The sequence below is a fragment of the Oncorhynchus masou genome, chromosome 30 (genome assembly GCF_036934945.1).
Source record: "Oncorhynchus masou masou isolate Uvic2021 chromosome 30, UVic_Omas_1.1, whole genome shotgun sequence".
NCBI lineage: Eukaryota > Metazoa > Chordata > Actinopteri > Salmoniformes > Salmonidae > Oncorhynchus > Oncorhynchus masou.
This window is the reverse complement of record NC_088241.1, coordinates 37,495,163-37,517,009: the sequence shown is the minus strand read 5'-3', so window position 1 is coordinate 37,517,009 and position 21,847 is coordinate 37,495,163. Positions and strand designations below refer to the sequence as shown.

Genomic DNA, 21,847 nt, shown 5'->3' with positions numbered 1-21,847 from the left:
CTTTCTTCAGCAGGTAACTCTGTCCGGGCATTCATCTTGTACCATGTGGAGGGACTAACTTACATACACTAGCTAGTCTGACTATAGCCGGGTAGGGCTAGCTAGTCAGTAGTAGCCATCTAGTGCATGCAAGCAAACTGTGTTCAGTTGTTGTTGAGTTTGTTCTATTGGCACAAAATTAAAAATGGAATAAAATGTGTTATTTGTTTTTTGTAATTCAATGTCCCGTTTTTTACACAATAAATGAGAAACAAGGTCGATTTTCGATTTTCAAATTCAGAAACCAAAAACGAAAATGAGTCAATATATTTTCTGTCGTCTTCTGAATAAAATAACTAATGAACGGACGATAGACGGACCGGGTCGAATACAGTGGATTTATTCGGTTTTCATCGTTACTGTTGTTTTGCTTTCAAGTAATCGGTCTGGCTAACTGCACATAGCACAGGGACATTACGAAATAGACAGAAGTGCAAAACCGGTTAGAAAAGGCGACTTGATCGGACAGAAACCGTACTAACGTTAGCTAGCTAATCTCTGTCAAATTAAATTGGTCAAAAGGGATGCCGCTGAAATCCAAATCAGACGGATATTTGGATTTAATGTCGTCTCATTTAATCGGCAGAAGCAGTTTTCCGATAAAAGGTTGTACGATAAATCAATTTCGAACGAGCGTATTTTTAAATTGCTGAATTTGAGGAACTAAACGTTAGTAGGTAACCTTAGTCTGACGAATTGAAATCACGGACCGAAAGTGCTACGCTAACATACTAGCTAATTTGGCTGGGCAGACAACAACAGATCTGTTTTGCATTATTGCCAAATAAACATTGCGGGTGAAATTGGTGAAGACGTTTCAGTTCCACAAAGAGTGCTGACATTATCTTCGACTTTGGTAAGAAGGATTGTGTACATTAGCTACATAGATAGTAGCAGAGGTTTTTTTTTATTGGGGGAGGGGATTAACGTTATCTAGCAAGAAAGAAAGGGGTTGCTCGTTTTGGGACTTTACTTTTTGTTTACCTTCTACATGTTTCCCCATACGGGGGTGTCTCCAATGATGTGTAATGCTGATTAATGGGTCTGTGGAATCTAGTGTTGAGCGATTAATGCTTTTTGAAGTCTGTTCGATTATTAAAAAATAATCACGATTTCGGTTTCGATTCTTTTTTTTAAAATATGACATATTTCAGTTGTTGTGTATATTACGTTTTATTTTGTATACTATTATTTCTTTCCAAGTTATCATGTCACCTCTTTAGAGCTGCTGTCTGACAAATCACTATTTTGTAGTTCAAGGGGTCTGAATACTTTCCGAATGCACTGTATGATGCATACTCCTGAGTGGTGAGGTGGTCTAAGGCACTGCATCTCAGTGCAAGAGGCGACATTGCAGTCCCTGGTTTGAATCCAGGCTGCATTACATCCGGCTGTGATTGGGAGTCCCATTTGGGCAGCGCAAAATTGGCCCAGCGTCGTCCGGGATAGGCCGACATTGTAAATAAGAATTTGTTCTTAACTGACTTGCCTAGTTAAATAAAGGTTAAATAAAATAAATATGCATTCGGAAAGTATTCAGACCCCTTCCCTTTTTCCACTTTTTGTTCCGTTCTAAAATGTTCCTCATCATTCTACTCACAATAACTCATAATTTCAAAGCAATTTAATATTTGTAATTTTTTGTGATCTGCAGTTGAGTTAACAGAAAAACAAACAAATGAAATGGAATTCCATTACTTGATCCGAAGTCAGTCAATTCGTTAAAAAAATAATAAAATAACCACCATTTTGGTTCATCGTTCAGCACTAATGGAATTCAGACCATTTTCTGCTAACATACTTTTCTGGGAAAAATTTGATCAGCCCGGTCTGAGCCAACCAAGTAGATCAATACCTACACCATAGGGATAAAATATATTTGATACACCCCTCAGGAAGCAGTGAAAAACTATTATTGAATGTCCGATGGACTGTCTATTTTAACATTTCCCTTTCTTCTCACAGGCAGCAATGAAACTGTTAGAGAACAGCAGTTTTGAAGCTCTGGGCTCTCAACTTTGTGTTGAAACGGGAGAGTCTCACATCCTGGGCAGGTATTTACCATTACAGCACTGGACCAGCAGTATCAGTAGATCAATTGACCTCATATCTAATCACATGGCACAAGGTGTTCTGCAAAGCCTGCAATACTGTTCCATGACTAACAAAGGTTCAACATTTAACAGGTGTACTGGCCATTAGGAGGCTTGTGTGTGAACTGCAAGTACATAGCAAATAGCACATATAAATACCCCCTCCCCCCTCTACTCAGGGGTGTATTTCTGATGGGGTTAAGAGGCTCTATTTTAAAAGGCAAGATTAACACTTTGGGGCTCTGGGAGCTTCAATAACAACATGTCAAGGCTGAGGGCACTGGCACTGATATGTAAACACAGAGATAAACAGCAAACTATTGGAATAAGATGGTCAACTGAACTTAAACATATACAGCACCTGTCAAAAGTTTGGACACCTACTCATTCAAGGGTTTTTCTTTATTTTTACTATGCTCTACATTGTAGAATAATAGTGAAGACATCAAAACTATCTATCTGGACCTCCAGCCCTTCCGGTTCTGTGTCTGTCACAAGGCAGGAAAATACACTGTAAATAAAAATAAAAGAGAGCCGCACACTCTTGGAGCTCAGATGCAAAAATTTAATACCAACGTTTCGACAGCCAAGCTGTCTTCATCAGGGTATAATCACAAACACTGCGGGATGACTCGTTTATATAGTGTCAAAGGACACAAGTGTCTGTAATCATGGCCAGGAGTGGCCAAATATCATTGGTTAATAATCAAATATTAAAATGTCATACAAAGAACCGCATACAAACAAATGGATAGCATACAATCATAGATTAATTTGACTATACAAGTTTACACACAATTACAATGGCAAAGTCACAAGAATGTCTTCAGATCAAAGTCTACGTTAAGACCGAAGGGCGCAAGGGTCTTTAAATAAAAGATCCAGGCAGCCTCTCGTTTTAACAATAAATTATCAAGGTCACCCCCTCTCCTAGGGAGGGTGACATGTTCGATGCCAATATAACGCAGAGACAAAATCGAGTGGCCTGCCTCCAAGAAGTGGGCGGCAACTGGATAAGTAAAGTTTTTACACCTAATGGTGCTACGATGCTCTGAGATACGTACTTTTAATTCGCGCTTTGTTTTACAGACAATTTTTACCACAAGGACAAGTTATAAGATAAATAACTGCCTTAGTGGAGCACGTAATAACACCTTTTATTGGGATCGATTTCCCTGTTTGTGGGTAATTGAAGGATCTACATTTATAAGTGCCATTGCATTGAGCACAGCCATTACATTTGTAATTTCCATCCAGTAGGGGCGCAAATAGACGTTGTTCAGGAATATCTTGGGGTGGTAAATCAGAGTGTACCAATTGGTCTCTGAGATTTCTGCCCCGCGAGAATACGACCAAGGGAAGGTCCGAAAACACATTACCGATACTATCATCGGATTTTAGGATGTTGCAAAGTTTGTGAACAATTCCCTTAATTTGTTCAGAGCACTTTGAATAGTGGGTAGTTAGAACGCAAGAATGCGTCTTTTTGCGAGACTGACCTTGAAAAAGGTCATGTCTCGTTTTGTTTTGAATTTTCTCAATGGCAATATTAATCTGATCATTCTTGTAGCCCCTCTCTTTGAACTTTCTTTGCGTCTCAGCCATATGTCTGTCGAAATCGGACAGGAAAATACACTCACTGCTCCGTTATCATATACATTCGCAATGTGGGTCAAAACACAAGTTAACTTCGCTATCCTAGTACGTACACTAACAGTCAAAAGTTTTAGAACACCTACTCATTTCAAGGGTTTTTCTTTATTTGTACTATTTTCTACATTGTAGAATAATAGTGAAGACATCAAAACTATGAAATAATACTTGGAATCATTTAGTAACCAAAAAAGTGTCAAACAAATCACAATATATTTTAGATTCTTCAAAGTAGCCACCCTTTGCCTTGATGACAGCTTTGCACACGCTTGGCATTCTCTCAACCAGCTTCACCTGGTATGCTTTTCCAACAGTCTTGAAGGAGTTCCCACATATGCTGAGCACTCGTTGGCTGCTTTTCCTTCACTCTGCGATCCAATTCATCAGAAACCATCTCAATTTGGTTGAGGTCGGGTGATTGTGGAGGCCAGGTCATCTAATGCAGCACTCCATCACTCTCCTTATTGGTCAAAGAGCCCTTACACAGCCTGGAAGTGTATTGGGTCATTGTCCTGTTGAAAAACAAATGATAGTCCCACTAAGCGCAAACCAGATAGGATAATGTATCGCTGCAGAATTCTGTTGTAGCCATACTGGTTAAGTGTGCCTTGAATTCTAAATAAATCAAAGCACTCTTACACTATCACATCTCCTCTTCCATGCGTCACGGTGGGAACCACACATGCAGAGATCATCTGTTCTCCTACTCTACGTTTCAAAAGGACACGGCTGTTGGAATCAAAAATCTCAAATTTGGACTCATCAGGCCAAAGGACAGATTTCCACCGGTCTAATGTCCATTGCTCTTGTTTCTTGACCCAAGCAAGTCCCTTCTTCTTATTGGTCTCCTTTAGTAGTGGTTTCTTTGCAGCAATTCAACCATGAATGCCTGATTCACACAGTCTCTTTTGAACAGTTGATGTTGAGATGTGTCTGTTACTTGAACTATGTGAAGCATTTATTTGGGCTGCAATTTCTGAGGCTGGTATCTCTTATGAACTTATCCTCTGCAGCAGAGGTGACTCTGGGTCTTATTTTCCTGTGGCGGTCCTCATAAGAGCCAGTTTCATCCTAGCTCTTGGTGGTGTTTGCGTCTGCACTTGAAGAAACTTTCAAAGTTCTTCAAGTGTTACGTATTGACTGACCTTCATGTCTTAAAGTAATGATATACTACCTTTTCTCTTTGCTTATTTGAGCTGTTCCTGCCATAATATGCATTTGTATAAGGTCATCTTCTCTATATCACCCTTACCTTGTCACATCACAACTGATTGGCTCAAACTCATTAAGAAGAAAAGAAATTCCGCAAATTAACTTTTAACAAGGCACACCTGTTAATTGAAATGCATTCCAGGTGACTACCTCATGAAGCTGGTTGAGAGAATGCCAAGAGTGTGCAAAGCTGTCATCAAGGCAAAGGGTGGCTACTTTGAACAATCTCAAATATAAAATATATTTGGATTTGTTTAACAATTTTCTTGGTTACTACATGATTCCATATGTGTTATTTCATAGTTTTGATGTCTTCACTATTATTCCACAATGTATAAAATAATACAAATTAAAACCCTTGAATGAGTAGGTGTCCAAACTTTTGACTGGTACTAATATATTTACACTGCTCAAAAAAAAAAAGGGAACACTTAAACAACACAATGTAACTCCAAGTCAATCACACTTCTGTGAAATCAAACTGTCCACTTAGGAAGCAACACTGATTGACAATACATTTCACATGCTGTTGTGCAAATGGAGTAGACAATAGGTGGAAATTATAGGCAATTAGCAAGACACCCTCCAAAAAAGGAGTGGTTCTGCAGGTGGTGACTACAGACCACTTCTCAGTTCCTATGCTTCCTGGCTGATGTTTTGGTCACTTTTGAATGCTGGCGGTGCTTTCACTCTAGTGGTAGCATGAGACGGAGTCTACAACCCACACAAGTAGCTCAGGTAGTGCAGCTCATCCAGGATGGAACATCAATGCGAGCTGTGGCAATAAGGTTTGCTGTGTCTGTCAGCGTAGTGTCCAGAGCATGGATGCGCTACCAGGAGACATGGAGGAGGCCGTAGGAGGGCAACAACCCAGCAGCAAGACCGCTACCTCCGCCTTTGTGCAAGGAGGAGCTGGAGGAGCACTGCCAGAGCCCTGCAAAATGACCTCCAGCAGGCCACAAATGTGCATGTGTCTGCTCAAACGGTCAGAAACAAACTCCATGAGGGCCCGACGTCCACAAGTGGGGGTTGTGCTTACAGCCCAACACCGTGCAGGACGTTTGGCATTTGCCAGAGAACACCCAAGATTGGCAAATTCGCCACTGGCGCCCTGTTCTCTTCACAGATGAAAGCAGGTTCCCACTGAGCACATGTGACAGACGTGAGAGCCTGGAGACGCCGTGGAGAATGTTCTGCTGCCTGCAACATCCTCCGCATGACCAGTTTGGCGGTGGGTCAGTCATGGTGTGGGGTGGCATTTCTTTGGGGGGCCCCATGTGCTCGCCAGAGGTAGCCTGACTGCCATTAGGTACCGAGGTGAGATCCTCAGACCCCTTGTGAGACCATATGCTGGTGTGGTTGGCCCTGGGTTCCTCCTAATGCAAGACAATGCTAGACCTCATGTGGCTGGAGTGTGTCAGCAGTTCCTGCAAGAGGAAGACATTGATGCTATGGACTGGCCCGCCTGTTCCCCAGACCTGAATCCAATTGAGCACATCTGGGACATCATGTCTCGCTCCATCCACCAACGCTACGTTGCACCACAGACTGTCCAGGAGTTGGCGGATGCTTTAGTCCAGGTCTGGGAGGAGATCCCTCAGGAGACCATCCGCCACATCAGGAGCATGCCCAGGCGTTGTAGGGAGGTCACACAGGCACGTGGAGGCCACACACACTACTGAGCCTCATTTTGACTTGTTTTAAGGACATTACATCAAAGTTTGATCAGCCTGTAGTGTGGTTTTCCACTTTAATTTTGAGTGTGACTCCAAATCCAGACCACCATGGGTTGATAAATTTGATTTCCATTGATCATTTTTGTGTGATTTTGTTGCCAGCACATTCAATTATGTAAAGAAAAATGTTTGTTACGTTTCCGCCTTATTCAAAAATTTATAAAAACATTTTTTTTAAATCCTCAGCAACACACAATACCCCATAATGACAAAGTGAAAACAGGTTTTTAGAAATGTTTTCAAATATATTACAATCAGAAATACCTTATTTACTTAACTATTCAGACCCTTTAATATGAGACTCAAAATTGAGCTCAGGTGCATCCTGTTTCCATTGACAGTCCTTAAGATGGTTCTACAACTTGCTTGGAGTCCACCTGTGATAAATTCAATTTATTAGACATGATTTGAAAAGGCACACACCTGTCTATATAAGGTCCCACAGTTGACAAGGGAATGTTAGAGCAAAAACCAAGCCATGAGGTCAAAGGAATTGTCAATAGAGCTCAGAGACAGGATTGTGTCGAGGGCACAGATCTGGGGAAGTGTACCAAAACATTTCTGCAGCTTTGAAGGTCCACAAGAACACAGTGGCCTCCATCATTCTTAAATGGAAGAAGTTTGGAACCACCAAGACTATTCCTAGAGCTGGCCGCCTGACCAAACTGAGCAATCAGTGGAGAAGACTTGTTCAGGGACGTCACCAAGAACCTGATTGTCATTCTGACAGAGCTGTAGAAACATCTCAAGGATTATCAATGGAAACAGGATGCAGAAAAATCATTTTTAGGTAAAGGCTGTTATGTAACAAAAATGTGGTAAAAGTCAAGGGGTCTGAATACCTTCTGAAGGGACACACAACCTACCAATCTGTTTTTCTACCAAACTCACACAAACCAAAACCACAATTATAGACACCTCTGTCAGAGATTGATGTCATAAAACCTGAAAGGGGTGTGTCGCCTCATGACATGTGTCTGTGCTAAGATAAGTGGTGTAGGCTACGTGATTTAAATACCTGAGCAAGACCAGATGAGTCAATATCGTGTGTTATGCAGTAGAATTGCCATAGAAATGTTGCCCTATTCAATCCCTGTAGCGATTACTGGTAATGTGGAACGTTTAGCTAAATAGGCGTAATCTCTCTTGCAAAAAGTCTTGATCCCGCAAATAGGGTGATGGATGAGTGTTTTGTGTTATGCGACAGGAGGTTAGATTAACTGAACTGCAGCAGAGGGGTATACTAGGAACTCAATGAGTTAGCCCACCAACTTTGATAAACAACCAGAAATAACTATTTACTTTCTGGTTCATGAAGAAAGCTGAACGTCTTTGTGATTTTGATTGTTGAGTTAAGCCTGAAATGGGCATGGTCTACTTATCTTAAAAAAAAAAAAAAGTTATTTCTAGAATATTCAGGCAAGTTAGCAGGCTAACTCATTGATCCTTAGTAGGAAGCCCTTCAGGCTTTGAGGTAACAGTAGGAACTGGGATGTTGCATAATGGACTCTAGGTTATGAGACCAGTGGATACAGTAATGGTGGTGATGACCCCTGTCCTGGCTATGATCAATAGACGCAGTCTGATGCAGGACAGGGTGTACTCTTACAGGGCTTTGTGGCTATTTGTAGACTGTGTAATGGAGAGTGGTATGGAGCGTAAACCAGGGGAGAACGACTGACCCGTCTCATTGAAGCCACAAAGTTCAAGGCCGAATGCTGAACTGCAGCATTGTTTTCAGAAAAAACAAGATCCCCTATTATAGGTTAAATCTGTATGAATTCAATAACTTTAATGACAGCATCCCTTTTGATTTAGACAAAACTTTCAATGCATGTTTGCCCATGGAAGAAGTAGTCAGAAAGTTACTTTTTGGACTTGAATGCAAAAATCATTCAGGGGATAGAAGTGCTCAAAGTTGACCCATTTTGCATACTCCACCGTACCATGAGAAATCTATGTCTTCATCACTAGAAAATATAAACGGTTGAGTTGGATATAATTTAAAAGCTTAAACAGGGTTGTTAAACTATTTTATTTCAGATGTTTGTTTTTTTTATTTTTTACTTCAATTATCTAAAAATGCGTAGCCTCCGATGTGTTTTTTCTTCTTCATATTAGCTTAGACTAGAGATATAGCTTAGACTAGAGGTTGACCGATTAATCGGAATGGCTGATTAATTAGGTGCCGATTTCAAGTTTTCATAACAATCATCTGTATTTTTGGGCACCGATTTGCCGATTTTTATTTTTTTAATTTTTTTTTAATACCTTTTATTTGACTAGGTAGGTCACGTTCTTATTTTCAATGACGGCCTAGGAACGGTGGGTTAACTGCCTTGTTCAGGGGCAGAACGACAGATTTTTATCTTGTCAGCTCGGGGGATCCAATCTTGCAACCTCGCAGTTAACTAGTCCAACACAATCACGACCTGCCTCTCTCTGGTTGCACTCCACACCACAAGGAGACTGCCTGTTACGTGAATGCAGTAAGCCAAGGTAAGTTGCATTAAACTTATCTTATAAAAAACAATCAATCATAACCACTAGTTAACTACACATGGTTGATGATTTTACTAGATATTATCTAGTGTGTCCTGTGTTTCATATAATCTGACTGAGCATACAAGCATACAAGTATCTAAGTATCTGACTGAGCGGTGGTAGGCAGAAGCAGGCGCGTAAACATTCATTCAAACAGCACTTTCGTGCGTTTTGCCAGCAGCTCTTCGTTGTGCGTCAAGCATTGCGCTGTTTATGACTTAAAGCCTATCAACTCCTGAGATGAGTTGGGTGTAACCGAAGGGAAATGGCTAGCTAGTTAGCGCGCGCTAATAGCGTTTCAAACATCACTCGCTCTGAGCCTTCTAGTTGTTCCCCTTGCACTGCATGGGTAACGCTGCTTCGATGGTGGCTGTTGTGTTGCTGGTTCGAGCCCAGGGAGGAGCGAGGAGAGGGACGGAAGCTATACTGTTACACTTGCAATACTAAAGTGCCTATAAGAACATCCAATAGTCAAAGGTTAATGAAATACAAATGGTATAGAGGGAAATAGTCCTGTAATTCCTATAATAACTACAACCTAAAACTTCTTACCTGGGAATATTGAAGACTCATGTTAAAAGGAACCACCAGCTTTTATATGTTTTCATGTTCTGAGCAAGGAACTGAAACGTTAGCTTTCTTACATGGCACATATTGCACTTTTACTTTCTTCTCCAACACTTTGTTTTTGCATTATTTAAACCAAATTGAACATGTTTCATTATTTACTTGAGGCTAAATTGATTTTATTGATGTATTATATTAAGTTAAAATAAGTGTTCATTCATTATTGTTGTAATTGTCATTATTACAAATAAATAAATAAAAATTTGTCCGATTAATCGGTAACGGCTTTTTTGGTCCTCCAATAATCGGTATCAGTATCGGCGTTGAAAAATCATAATCGGTCGACCTCTGGCTTAGACCCTACTTTACATCATCAGTGGTTTTTGTTTTGTGCCCGACATCAGTTGAGACACAGCATGCTCTTCAATACAGGGTGGGTGGCATTTCAATCATAGAAATATAATTAACAGAGTGGACCTATCCCTTCAGACCACTGCAATTTAGCTGATACACCATTGAAATTGAATAATAATTTAATTACAACCACAAAAAAAGGTTGCCGGTCTTCCCACCTTCGAATGTCAACTTTCGCGTTAATGTATATTCTATAATCTATATTTCTATGATTTTCTATAGGTTTCCTATGAAGGATTTACAGTATAATTTAAAACAACAGATATTCCCATTCAAGTCAACATTCTCTGTGTGGACCTCAAACCATATTGTGGTACCATTTGAAAGTCAAAATGTAAATGTTATTCACATTTTCGTACATTTATCAGCCAAACATGACACCCACCCTGTATTCAAGTGCATGTTGTGTCTCAACCGACGGCAGGCACAACACAAAACCTAAAATGTAAAATAGGGTCTAAGCTACAGCATATGAGAATACCACTGGTGGACTCCAAGTTGTAGAAACACCTCAAGTTTTTGTTTTTTTGCTTTGTCGTTATTGGGTATTGTTTGTACATTGATGATGAAAACATCTATCTAATCCATTTTAGAATAAGCTGTAACGTAACAAAATGTGGAAGAAAGGAAAGGGGTCTGAATACTTTCTGAATGCACTGAAAATCTCCCTTGTCTCACGTACCCCTAATATAGACAACAATCAATGTCTTATATGAACAAGACAATCACAATATAATAAACAACAGGCAACAAAAGGCAGACCATATACTATCCCGGGCATTTTCTTCTCACTCACTTTTGAGACATGAAACTGGCTATCGAGGTTATAAGTTCCAAATTCTTTGCTTACCAAGAAGACGGTGAATGTTCCTAAGTGGCCATGTTACAGTTTCATAAATCTGCTTGAAATATTATGTTAGGATTTGAACATTTATCTCTAGCCATGATCCCCAACATCTTGACAGAGCTTGAAGAATTTTAAAAAGAATAATAGGCAACTATTACACAATCCAGGTGTGCAAAGCTCTTAGACTTACCCGTAATGATTGCTGCCAAAGTTGTTTCTAACATGCATGGACTCAGGGAGCTGAATACTTATGCAATTACATTTTTTTAATATATACTCTACAGTGCATTTGGAAAGTATTCAGACCCCTTGACTTTTTTCACATTGTAAAGTTACAGGCTTATTCTAAAATGGTTTAAATGAAACATTTTCCTCATCAATCTATACACAATACCCCATAATGACAAAGCGAAAACAGGTTTTTAGAAATTTTTGCAAATGTTTAAAAAGACAACATAATTTAGTTAGGTATTCAGACCCTTTGTTATAAGACTTGAAATTGAGCATCCTATTTCCAGTGACCATCCTTGAAATGTTTCTACAACATGATTGTCCACCTGTGGTAAATTCAATTGATTGGACATGATTTGGGAAGGCACACACCGGTCTATATAAGGTCCCACAGTTGACAGTGCATGTCAGAGCAAAAACCAAGCCATGAGGTCGAAGGAATTGTCCGTAGAGCTCAGAGACAGGATTGTGCCGAGGCACAGATCTGGAGAAGGGTACCAAAACATTTCTGCAGCATTGAAGGTTCCCAAGAACACAGTAGGCTCCATCATTCTTAAATGGAAGAAATTTAGAACCACCAAGACTCTTCCTAGAGCTGGCAGCCCGCCCAAACTGGCAATCAGGGGAGAAGGGCCTTGGTTAGGGAGGTGACCAAGAACCCGATGGTCACTCTTGACAGAAGAGTTTCTTTGTGGAGATGGGAGAACCTTCCAGAAAGACAACCATCTCTCCAGCACTCCACCAATCAGGCCTTTATGGTTGAGTGGCCAGACGGCAGCCACTCCTCTGTAAAAGGCACATGACAGCACACTTGGAGTTTGCCAAAAAAGCACAGGAAGACTCAGACCATGAGAAACAAGATTCTCTGGTCTGATGAAACCAAGATTGAACAGTTTGGCCTGAATGCGAAACGGCACGTCTGGAAGAAACCATCTCTACGGTGAAGCATGGTGGTGGCAACATCATCCTTTGGGGATGTTTTTCAGCGGCAGGAACTGCGAGACCAGTCAGCATCGAGGCAAAGATGAACAGAGCAAAGTATAGAGAGAACCTTGATATTAACATGCTCCAGAGTGCTCAGGAACTCAGACTGGGGCAAAGGTTCACCTTCCAACAGGACCACAACCCTAAGCACAAAGCTAAGACAATGCAGTAGTGGCTTCAGGACAAGTCTCTGAAAATCCTTGAGTGGCCCAACCAGAGCCCGGACTTGAACCCCATCTAACATCTCTGAAGAGACCTGAAAATGGCTGTGCAGCGACGCTCCCCATCCAACCTGACAGAGCATGAGAGGGTCTGCAGAGAAGAATGGAAGAAACTCCCCAAATACAGGTATGCCAAGCTGGTTTCGTCATACCTAAGAAGATTAGAGGCTGTAATCACTGCCAAGGTGCTTCAACAAAGTACTGAGTCAAGGGGTCTGAACACTTATATAAATGTTATATTCCAGTTTAATATTTTTAAATAAATTATTCTTAAAAAAAAAAACGTTTTTACTTTTTCATTCTGGGGTATTGTGTTTAGATTGAGGAGGGGAAAACAATGTAAAACATTATAGGATAAGGCAATATACAACACAATATAGAAAAAGTAAAGGGGATTGAGTATGAGAAAATGGAAATCTTTGCGTGTGTGGGTCTATATATACAGTGCCTTGCGAAAGTATTCGGCCCCCTTGAACTTTGCGACCTTTTGCCACATTTCAGGCTTCAAACATAAAGATATAAAACTATTGTAAAGTGGCTGTTCCACTGGATGTCAGAAGGTGAATTCACCAATTTGTAAGTCGCTCTGGATAAGAGCGTCTGCTAAATGACTTAAATGTAATGTAAATGTAGGTACACCTCCAATTGACTCAAATGATGTCAATTAGTCTATCAGAAGCTTCTAAAGCCGTGACATCATTTTTTGGAATTTTCCAAGCTGTTTAAAGGCACAATAAACTTAGTGTATGTAAACCTCTGACCCACTGGAATTGTGATTGTTGGAAAAAATTACTTGTCATGCACAAACTAGATGTCCTAACTGACTTGCCAAAACGATTGTTTGTTAATTAACAAGACATTTGTGGAGTGGTTTAAAAATGAGTTGTAATGACTCCAACCTAAGTGTATGTAAACATCTGACTTCAACTGTATATATGTCATTTTTGTGGAAGACAATCATTGTACCAATATTTGCTTCTATTATGCAAAATGTATGTTCTTTAAACAATTTATTTAAATATCGCACACAGAAGAAGTTATAAGGATAATTGTAATTGCTAATTGCAGCCGTCAGTACACCAGTCAGCCTTCAGCTTGAGATAGTGAGTGGGCACAGCCCTGAGCTAGCTTGCAACTTCACTTCCTGGAGTAGCTGAAACTGCACATTTTATGTATCCATTGGACGCCATCTTAACAAATGTTTTTTTGCTTCAAATGCGCTATTGAGTCTACACATAGGAATGAATGGTGTCACGTGATCAATGACTATCTATTTATACGCAGTCATTTGCATAGATACACATACACACACAGCTAGGCACTGAAACAGCTACCAAGTGCTGGTGTTTAGACAGCTGCTTACTGAATTAGAATGGGCAACAATGGCAGCAAGAGCCGTGCTGGCACCATGTGACCCAATGAGGCTGCTTCTTTCCACCCTAATAAAGAGCCTAAGTCTGCCAATACTCACCAAAGTTCAACTGGACCCATTACTAATGATAAACGGAGCACACACTCGCACATGAATTTGAGGAAGTTCACAAATTCTGTCAGTGATAGTTTTCCTTAGAATGTCAGTTTCTGGATAATGTGATAATTTGATTGAACCAGGAAGTCTGTTACAAATAGGCCTAGACCCACAACTATCCTTTATATCCTAATTCTGTGCATTTATTCACAACTAGGTCTAATTATCCACAGGTTATTAGCTCAGCTTTTTAGGTCAACTTTTCTATGGATTTCAGATGGTCCCTGTTTGTTCAGTATTTTTTATTTTTTTGTCTGTTAATGAAAAGTAGGCCAGTCACGTCACCACCCCCGTGACCTTTGCTCCTTCCTATAATAAGACTGGGCCACAGTGTGTCTCTGAGCCAGATTTTGGGTTGCACAACCCCTGCTCTTACATAACTGGGGGTGAGGGGAAAATAAACACACGACTGGACTCTGCTCCACTCCGTCTGCATTCCACCCATACCCCTCAAATAGAACACAGTGAAACAGAGACACAGACACAGATACTTGTTCAAAGCAATAAATACAGAACACGAGACGTACAGTGCCTTGCAAAAGTATTTAGACCTCTTGGATTTTCTTCACATTTTATTGTGTTACAAAGTGGGATTAAAATAGATGTAATTGTCATTGTTTGTCAACAATGCACAAAATATTATGTCAAAGTGGGGGGGGGGGGTGTGACCTTTTTTTAATGATAAAACATTTAATAACTAATATTCAGCCCCTTTGTTTATGCAAGCCTAAATTAGTTCAGGAGTAAAATGTTGCTAAACAAATCACAAAGTTACATGGACTCACTCTGTGTGAAGTTATAGGGGTTGACATTCTTTTTTAAATTACTAACCCTTCCTCTCTCCCCTCGGCCAAGTATTGCATTTCAAGCACAGATTCGACTACAAAGACCAGGGAGCTTTTCGAAGGCCTCGTAAAAAAAAGACAGTGATTTGTAGATGGTTAACAATAACAAATCAGACATTGAATATATCTTTAAGCATGGTCTAGTTAATTATGCTGTGCGTTATGCATGGCTTGACGTAACTTTTTTTGCCACTTGTCCTTTTCTTTTACTTGTCCAATAGCACAAGTCACATGTATAAAAAAAAAAATGTTTTAAAGCATTGAGGCTGTTGCAACAGATCAGACCGTTTAGCTTAAAATGTTGAAGTTTTATTTCTTCATATTATAAGCTCAACAATGCGCACATGGCTGTTGGCTATATGCGAATGTTACAAAATGCAATTAGCAAGGAAAACACCATTCTCAAAAGCGCACCTCACGCGCAAGTGGTTTCATGTGACAGAGATGAAAGTATCCATTAGAAATTAAGGAAGGGGAGATCATCAACTAGCATGGGTTACTAATATGACTAGTATTATGCGTTTGGCTGTAGGACAATTAAAGAACATTGATTTGAAAGCCAATAGAACATGAGAAATGCTGTTTTTTAATGGCATATTAAGTGTTTATGGAATAATTCCTTCATTTCAGTGGTCGTATTTTGGCTAGGCTACTTTGAAACAAGACATACTTCATAAAATGACATACAATGTCCAGGTTTTAAACAATTACATTTTATGGTTAAATAGTTTTCAAATGTTGACCGCCTCTGCTCAGATTCAAGGTAGGTGATGTTGCGGTGCACAACAGGCACTGTCCTTCTCTCTCTGGTCTTTTGACCGTTTGATCTGCTGTTAATTATCCTTCATTATGTTAGTCAAACATGACTGGTGTTTCGCCTATATTTATGTAATTCAAACTCTCATTAAAGTTTGGCTACATTTTCCTGTCACTTCTGTCATGTCAGCATTGGTTTGGACATGAGGCTGTAGCCAATATGCATATCACCTTCACTTTGACATGTAGTTTTTTATTTTATTTATGTAGGCTACATGAAACAGATTTTAATATTATTCCAGTGTTGGCCTCTCTGATTAAATTCTGATCGGAGTAATTGTTTGATATTGTGATTTCTGTGTTTTACATTTCTAATTTTCCATTCGGACTGCTTAAATCTACAGTATATTTTCTTATCTGAATTTATTTTTTTAAATGTTACTTGTCCCAGACAGGAGGACTAGCGTTAATGTCGATCCCTGCCTTATGTATTAAACCACCCAGAAACCTAAAAGATACAGTCGTCCTTCTGAACTGAGCTGTAGGACAGGAATGAAACTGCTCAGGGATGAGGCTATTGATGATTTTAAAACGGTGTGGTAAACCGTTGGGTTGAGCGTGCAGAGATTGACACAGAGACAGGGCAAAAAATAAACATTACAAAGAAAATCACTTAGGTCTTGAAATACATCCACAGTTACACCTCCAATTGCCTATCAGAAGCTTCTAAAGCCATGACATCATTTTCTGGAATTCTCCAAGCTGTTTAAAGGCATAGTCAACTTCTGACCCACTGAAATTGTGATACAGTGAATTATAAGTGAAATAATCTGTCTGTAAAAAATTACTTGTGTTAAGCACAAAGTAGATGGTTGGAGTCATTAAAAATAGTTTATGTAAACTTCTGACTTCAACTGCAGCCAACTACATTTCCTAATGTTTTGCATGATGTTAGTCTTGCATTTTAACTTGCTACCGGAGAACTACACAGCTGGAAGAAAGCACAAGAGAAAAGTAGCCTTCACAACAGTCAGAGCGCTGTCTGGTGATCCAGTGGCGAAAGCAAAGATATTTCATCCGAGTGGAGAATTGCAACTGAAGCACAAAATTTGTCCATTTTAGATCTGCATTTTCAAAACGCAGCAAGATATTGTTTGTGTTTTATCCTTCATTTTATGAGTAAAAAAACGCAAAATCCTGCGTTAGCATGACCCCTGAGTATTGAATACGGGACATGACTAGTTTGATACAATACCCATGTCCTCCTTCGTCAGTAGCTAAATGGATGTCCACTTAACAAAAGTTAACTCTGGGATTTTTATCTGTCTCTATAGGATCGAGAGCTACTCCTGCAAGATGGCTGGTGATGACAAGCACATGTTTAAGCAATTTTGCCAGGAGGGGGAGCCACATGTCCTGGAGGCCCTTTCGCCCCCCCAGTCCAGCGCCACCAGCCCACCCCAGTAAGTACCACAGCCACACCCCTTATCAATGTTTACATCACACGGAAATTACACTAGGAATGAAACGGAAGCAAACAGGGAGGGACTGCCTGTTTTCCATTGCAGAATGTTTTGCTATGGTGTGCAATAATGCATTGATACTGGTGTTGTGTCACAGTATTAGTCTCTTATGTGGCACACTAAGGGGGTGGCAGGTAGCCTAGCAGTTAAGAGCATTGGTCTAGTAACCATAAGGTCACTGGTTCGAATCCCTGAGCCGACTATGTGAAAAATATGTCTGTGCCCTAGATAATTAATTGTAACTTCCTAACCAAATTACTGAACTCTCTCTCTACTCATCTCACTTGTTTTGTGCAGACTGGGGAAGAGCAGTGAGGATGCCGAAAACCCTCTGAGTGACAAGTGTTGCAGGAAGACCTTGTTCTACCTCATCACCACGCTCAATGAATCGTTCAGGCCCGACTACGACTTCAGCGCAGCCCGGGCCCACGAGTTTAGCCGTGAGCCCAGCCTCAACTGGGTCAGTAGCACTGCCTCTGCTCCTCTCATGATTACACCATTTTAGAATGACTTAAAACCAATCTAATTGGGCGGTCATTCATGCCTAATTTCAGAATTGCCCAGATACTCATATACAGATACGTTGAATCATCCCATGCAAGTCCCGGAAGCACATTGTTACAAAGCCATACACATAAGGGGAAAGTAGTGAGTTTTCTACAAGGGGCTTATGGAATATCACAGGCTGTAAGATAGAGGTGTCAAACTCAATTTCTGGAGGACCATGTCTGCTGGTTTTGTTTTATTTTGTTTTGTGTCTAATGACGACCTAAACCACCAGGTGACGAAGCAATCACCTTAATTATAACCTGATTTATCACAATAACCTTAAATGATCAATCAAGTGCAGACACTCGGCCCTCCACAGGATTTGAGTTTGACAGCTCCACACATCTGTGAGGAGAATAAATGGTCCTAACGATGGTGTGCCGTGTCTCCTCCAGGTGGCGAATGCAGTGAGCAGCAGCCTGTACTCATCAGTTGGGGTGGAGTTCAACTCCCTGGGGCCTGAGCTGTGGAACTCCATCGACCAGGAAATTTGCCTGCAGGATTGTGACATTTACAGGTGTGCGTGGGAGATATGGTGGTCCCGCGAGGCTCAGTTGGTAGAGCATGGCGCTTGCAACGTCAGGCTTGTGTATTGGATTATCACGGTGGACCAGTAACATAAAAAAATAAATGCATGCATTCACTACTGTAAGTCGTTCTGGATAAGAGCGTCTGCTAAATGACTAACACGTGAGCGTAAATGTATATGCTGCTTGTTGTGTTTGTCGCCGGTATATGTAGTAATGCCCTTATTTGTCCTCAGCTACAACCCTGACCTGGACTCAGACCCCTTTGGGGAGGAAGGCAGCCTCTGGTCCTTCAACTACTTCTTCTACAACAAGAAGCTGAAGAGGATTGTATTCTTCACCTGTCGCTCCGTCAGGTGAGCAGCCACAGCGGGCTTCAGTCTGACTCCATTATCAATGCAATCTGTGACGATACACATATGAGTTTGTTAGTTCTACAGCCAGTCCGAAGCAGTTTCTGGCCCGTGGATGACTTTCTAGGGTCCACTGTGTATGTTCTAAAATTGGATAAATCTGTCTCGTGTTGCTGGTATGAATTGCTCACACCAAACCAGCACAGCAGCAGGAGTTGATTGGGCTTGACGTGCCGAGGCAGCTTGTTCACAACCCAAAGCCTGTCTGATCTCATGATGTGTGTGTGACTGTTATCCATTACCAGGAGGACAAAAGGCCAGGGAAGGGGACTACCAGGTCAACTCCAAAAACTCCACAAACAATCTGTCAACCAGAGCAACCACATGTACCTGTATGATTGATTAATGAGGCATGGTTTTTCTGCTTTATTTCCACAGTGTCTTGAGTGGGTATGGCTGCGGTTGTCTGGACAACGAGTTGGACATGGAGCTGGATGATGAAGAGGAGTTGGATGGATTCACTGAGGACAGGTGGGATCATGTTACTATAGTAATGTTACTACCTGCTTATACTCTTCTAGTGCACCGATGGGCCTCAGTCTTACATATATATACTTTGTCTGTGCATGGGGGTTACATTTTGGATTTGTGTCGAAATAGAGCCCTGATTGACACTGCCTTGTTCTCTCCCCGTCGGCAGGTTCCCCAGAGCTCTTTGTGTCTAGGCACACCCATGCCAAACTTCTACGCCTACACAACCTCCTCCCCCTTCACCTATCCTGTTTCTTTTTTCCTCCTCTATCCTTGTTTTTTTTTCTTTGTCTCGATGTTCTGTACAGCCTGACCCAGGAAGCCATTTGCTCATGTAGAGGAAATACATTTTTTTTTCTCCCATTGACAAGTGCATGTTTCACGCCTTTCACATCAGCTCGATCCAACCCATACCGTGAAGGACGTTTTCTAAATGCCCAGGGTAACTGGGATCTAGGTCTCCTGTTTATTGTGCTTCCTCTATCTTCCGTTGTCGCTGAGCTAAGAACTGACTCTGTGACTGATCATTTGATGGAAGGACCTTCCTAGGCCTCTTAAACCTCATCCTCGTCACCTGAAACCAGCCTCTGCTTGGATGCTGCACTCTTAAAGAAACCCTCCCAATACTTATTGGATCTGTCTTGGATATTTATGGTCAAGAGAGACCATGGACGGCTAACCCTGACAAGCAAACATTCTCTTTTATTAAAAATCGCAGCAGATGATGGCACAGAAACGGCTGTGTAAGTGGAGATAGAAGTCCACAGTGCAACACCAGCATCAGTGAGAGCCATGGAAGGGGAGGGGCTTATTACATCAAACTTCTCCAATCCCACACTGGGTAGAGGATGGGACAACGACAGCTAATTCGATTGACTGTCTATCCAGCTGATTTCCATTTGCTTCCATTGTGTGGCTTTTATGCTTGACAGTGGTGTTAATGTGAGAACTGAAAACTTTTATAGCTCCCAAGTTTTTAAACGAATGCTGCTTTTGTAATGGAAACATTGTAATATCTTATGTTGTCTTATTACTGCACATGACATGTGTAGATGGAAATGACTCTGCCAAGGAAAGCAAAATGACATCAGACTTGCAGCTTATACAAGATCACTTTCATGAGCGCCTCTGTCACACTGTTCTGCCTATCAGTAACCATGTTCCTCAATGTGTGATTTTTCTGATTCCCTTATGATTTAGGCTAACCTATTGTAAAACTTGTACCCATTTTCCTCTGCTACAATCATCCATTTATTTTATGCTCAAACATTACAAAGGCTTTGATGTAAAGCCAAGTGAATGTACTAAACACAGGCAGCAAAGGCATCAGCGATAGTTCCAGTAATGTTATTAAAGTGTTTTACAGTATTTTTTAGAAAGAAAGACCCTTTTATCTCTGAGTTCCCTGTGTAAGGCTTGTGATGATGACCTCCCATGATGACCTCCGTTCAGGACCTGTTTTGATTATACAGCATATGTTAATAAAGTTGTGTTTGAACCAAAGAGTGTCCTCTGTGTTGTCATAGAGAGTGGACACGGGCAGCTCACCCAACACAACACATCCCACTCACAGGGAAGAAGAGGACCAAAATGAAGATGTTTTGAACAGTAATGACTACAATGTGATACAGCAGTGTAAGGTATAGTTAACCATGTTTCCTACAAGAGGAACGTGTTATGTTACACCTCACACTACAACCTTTTTAATAACAAAGTGTTCCTATGGACATTTTTGAGTAATGCAAAGATACATGGAAGGGGCTATAAACTTGGTCCTGCTCAATCTGTCTTCCTTAATTAAATTAGGTAAGAGGCAGAGAACATAGACCTCATATAGCAATGTTAAACCTTCAATAAATAATTGGAATAGCACAAGCTATACTTATCACAAGAGGTGCAACTTTGGTTTTAGAATTGGGGGAAACATACTTTTTTATCCAGTCGGATAAACACTCCAAACAGCCTACCCGACCACTTGGAGGAGTCCGCATGGTCCTAAAGCACACCGTTGCCTCGTTTTGTATCACATTCCAATGATAAAACTGGGGAGGACAAAAATGCTATATCAGAATTTGGGGGGTGACTTGTCCCTCCCGTCCCCAGTGAAAGATACGCCCCTGCTTATCACGACTGATTTAACATTTTAATGTTCTTACATTGTAAATGGCGGTCATCTTCATCTTGGAGACTAGAGGTATGATCAGGGGAGAAAAGGACCAGTGCAGGAAAGTCCAGAAGCGGAACTATGGCTAGGGAACACCAAACCAGGCAGCGAGAGGTTGACTTCAGACAGATGGATGCTATAGCTAGATAGAGGGGCTCAGAACCCCTTGTGCAGTAGGGATGAAGCAGAAAAGAGAAACATGCAGTGGGGTTAATATCTCATTAAGCCAATAACCAAAACTTCTGCACTATAACAGCACAGCTACAGAAACAAAAGGAGTCTAGGAACACAAATGAAAAGATAATTGAATGAAAAGTTAAAGCACAAGAATGGATAAAGAGGGGTTGAAGGGGTGAGAATGGATGGATAGAGAGAGGTTATACAAAGTTTTTACCTAATATAGAAATCCCTGCATGCTCCTCCTTCCTCCCTACCTGCCTCCTGCTTCCTCCCTGCACACCACGGGAGGCTGTTGAGGGGAGGACGGCTCATAATAATGGCCAGAATGGAGCAAATGGAATGGCATCAAA

The 21,847-nt window shown here is 40.9% G+C and overlaps 1 protein-coding gene across 1 annotated transcript; it reads left to right on the top strand.

Annotated features, from left to right (window-relative positions):
* The first annotated feature begins 320 nt into the window (after positions 1-320).
* On the top strand, positions 321-20,656 carry LOC135522605 (repressor of RNA polymerase III transcription MAF1 homolog). Its single transcript, XM_064949030.1, has 8 exons — positions 321-895; positions 2,005-2,093; positions 17,005-17,133; positions 17,491-17,653; positions 18,138-18,259; positions 18,506-18,625; positions 19,061-19,153; positions 19,323-20,656. Exons 2-8 carry the CDS (start codon positions 2,011-2,013, stop codon positions 19,345-19,347), a joined length of 735 nt encoding a protein of 244 aa, XP_064805102.1. The 5' UTR covers positions 321-895; positions 2,005-2,010; the 3' UTR covers positions 19,348-20,656.
* The last annotated feature ends 1,191 nt before the right edge of the window (positions 20,657-21,847 follow it).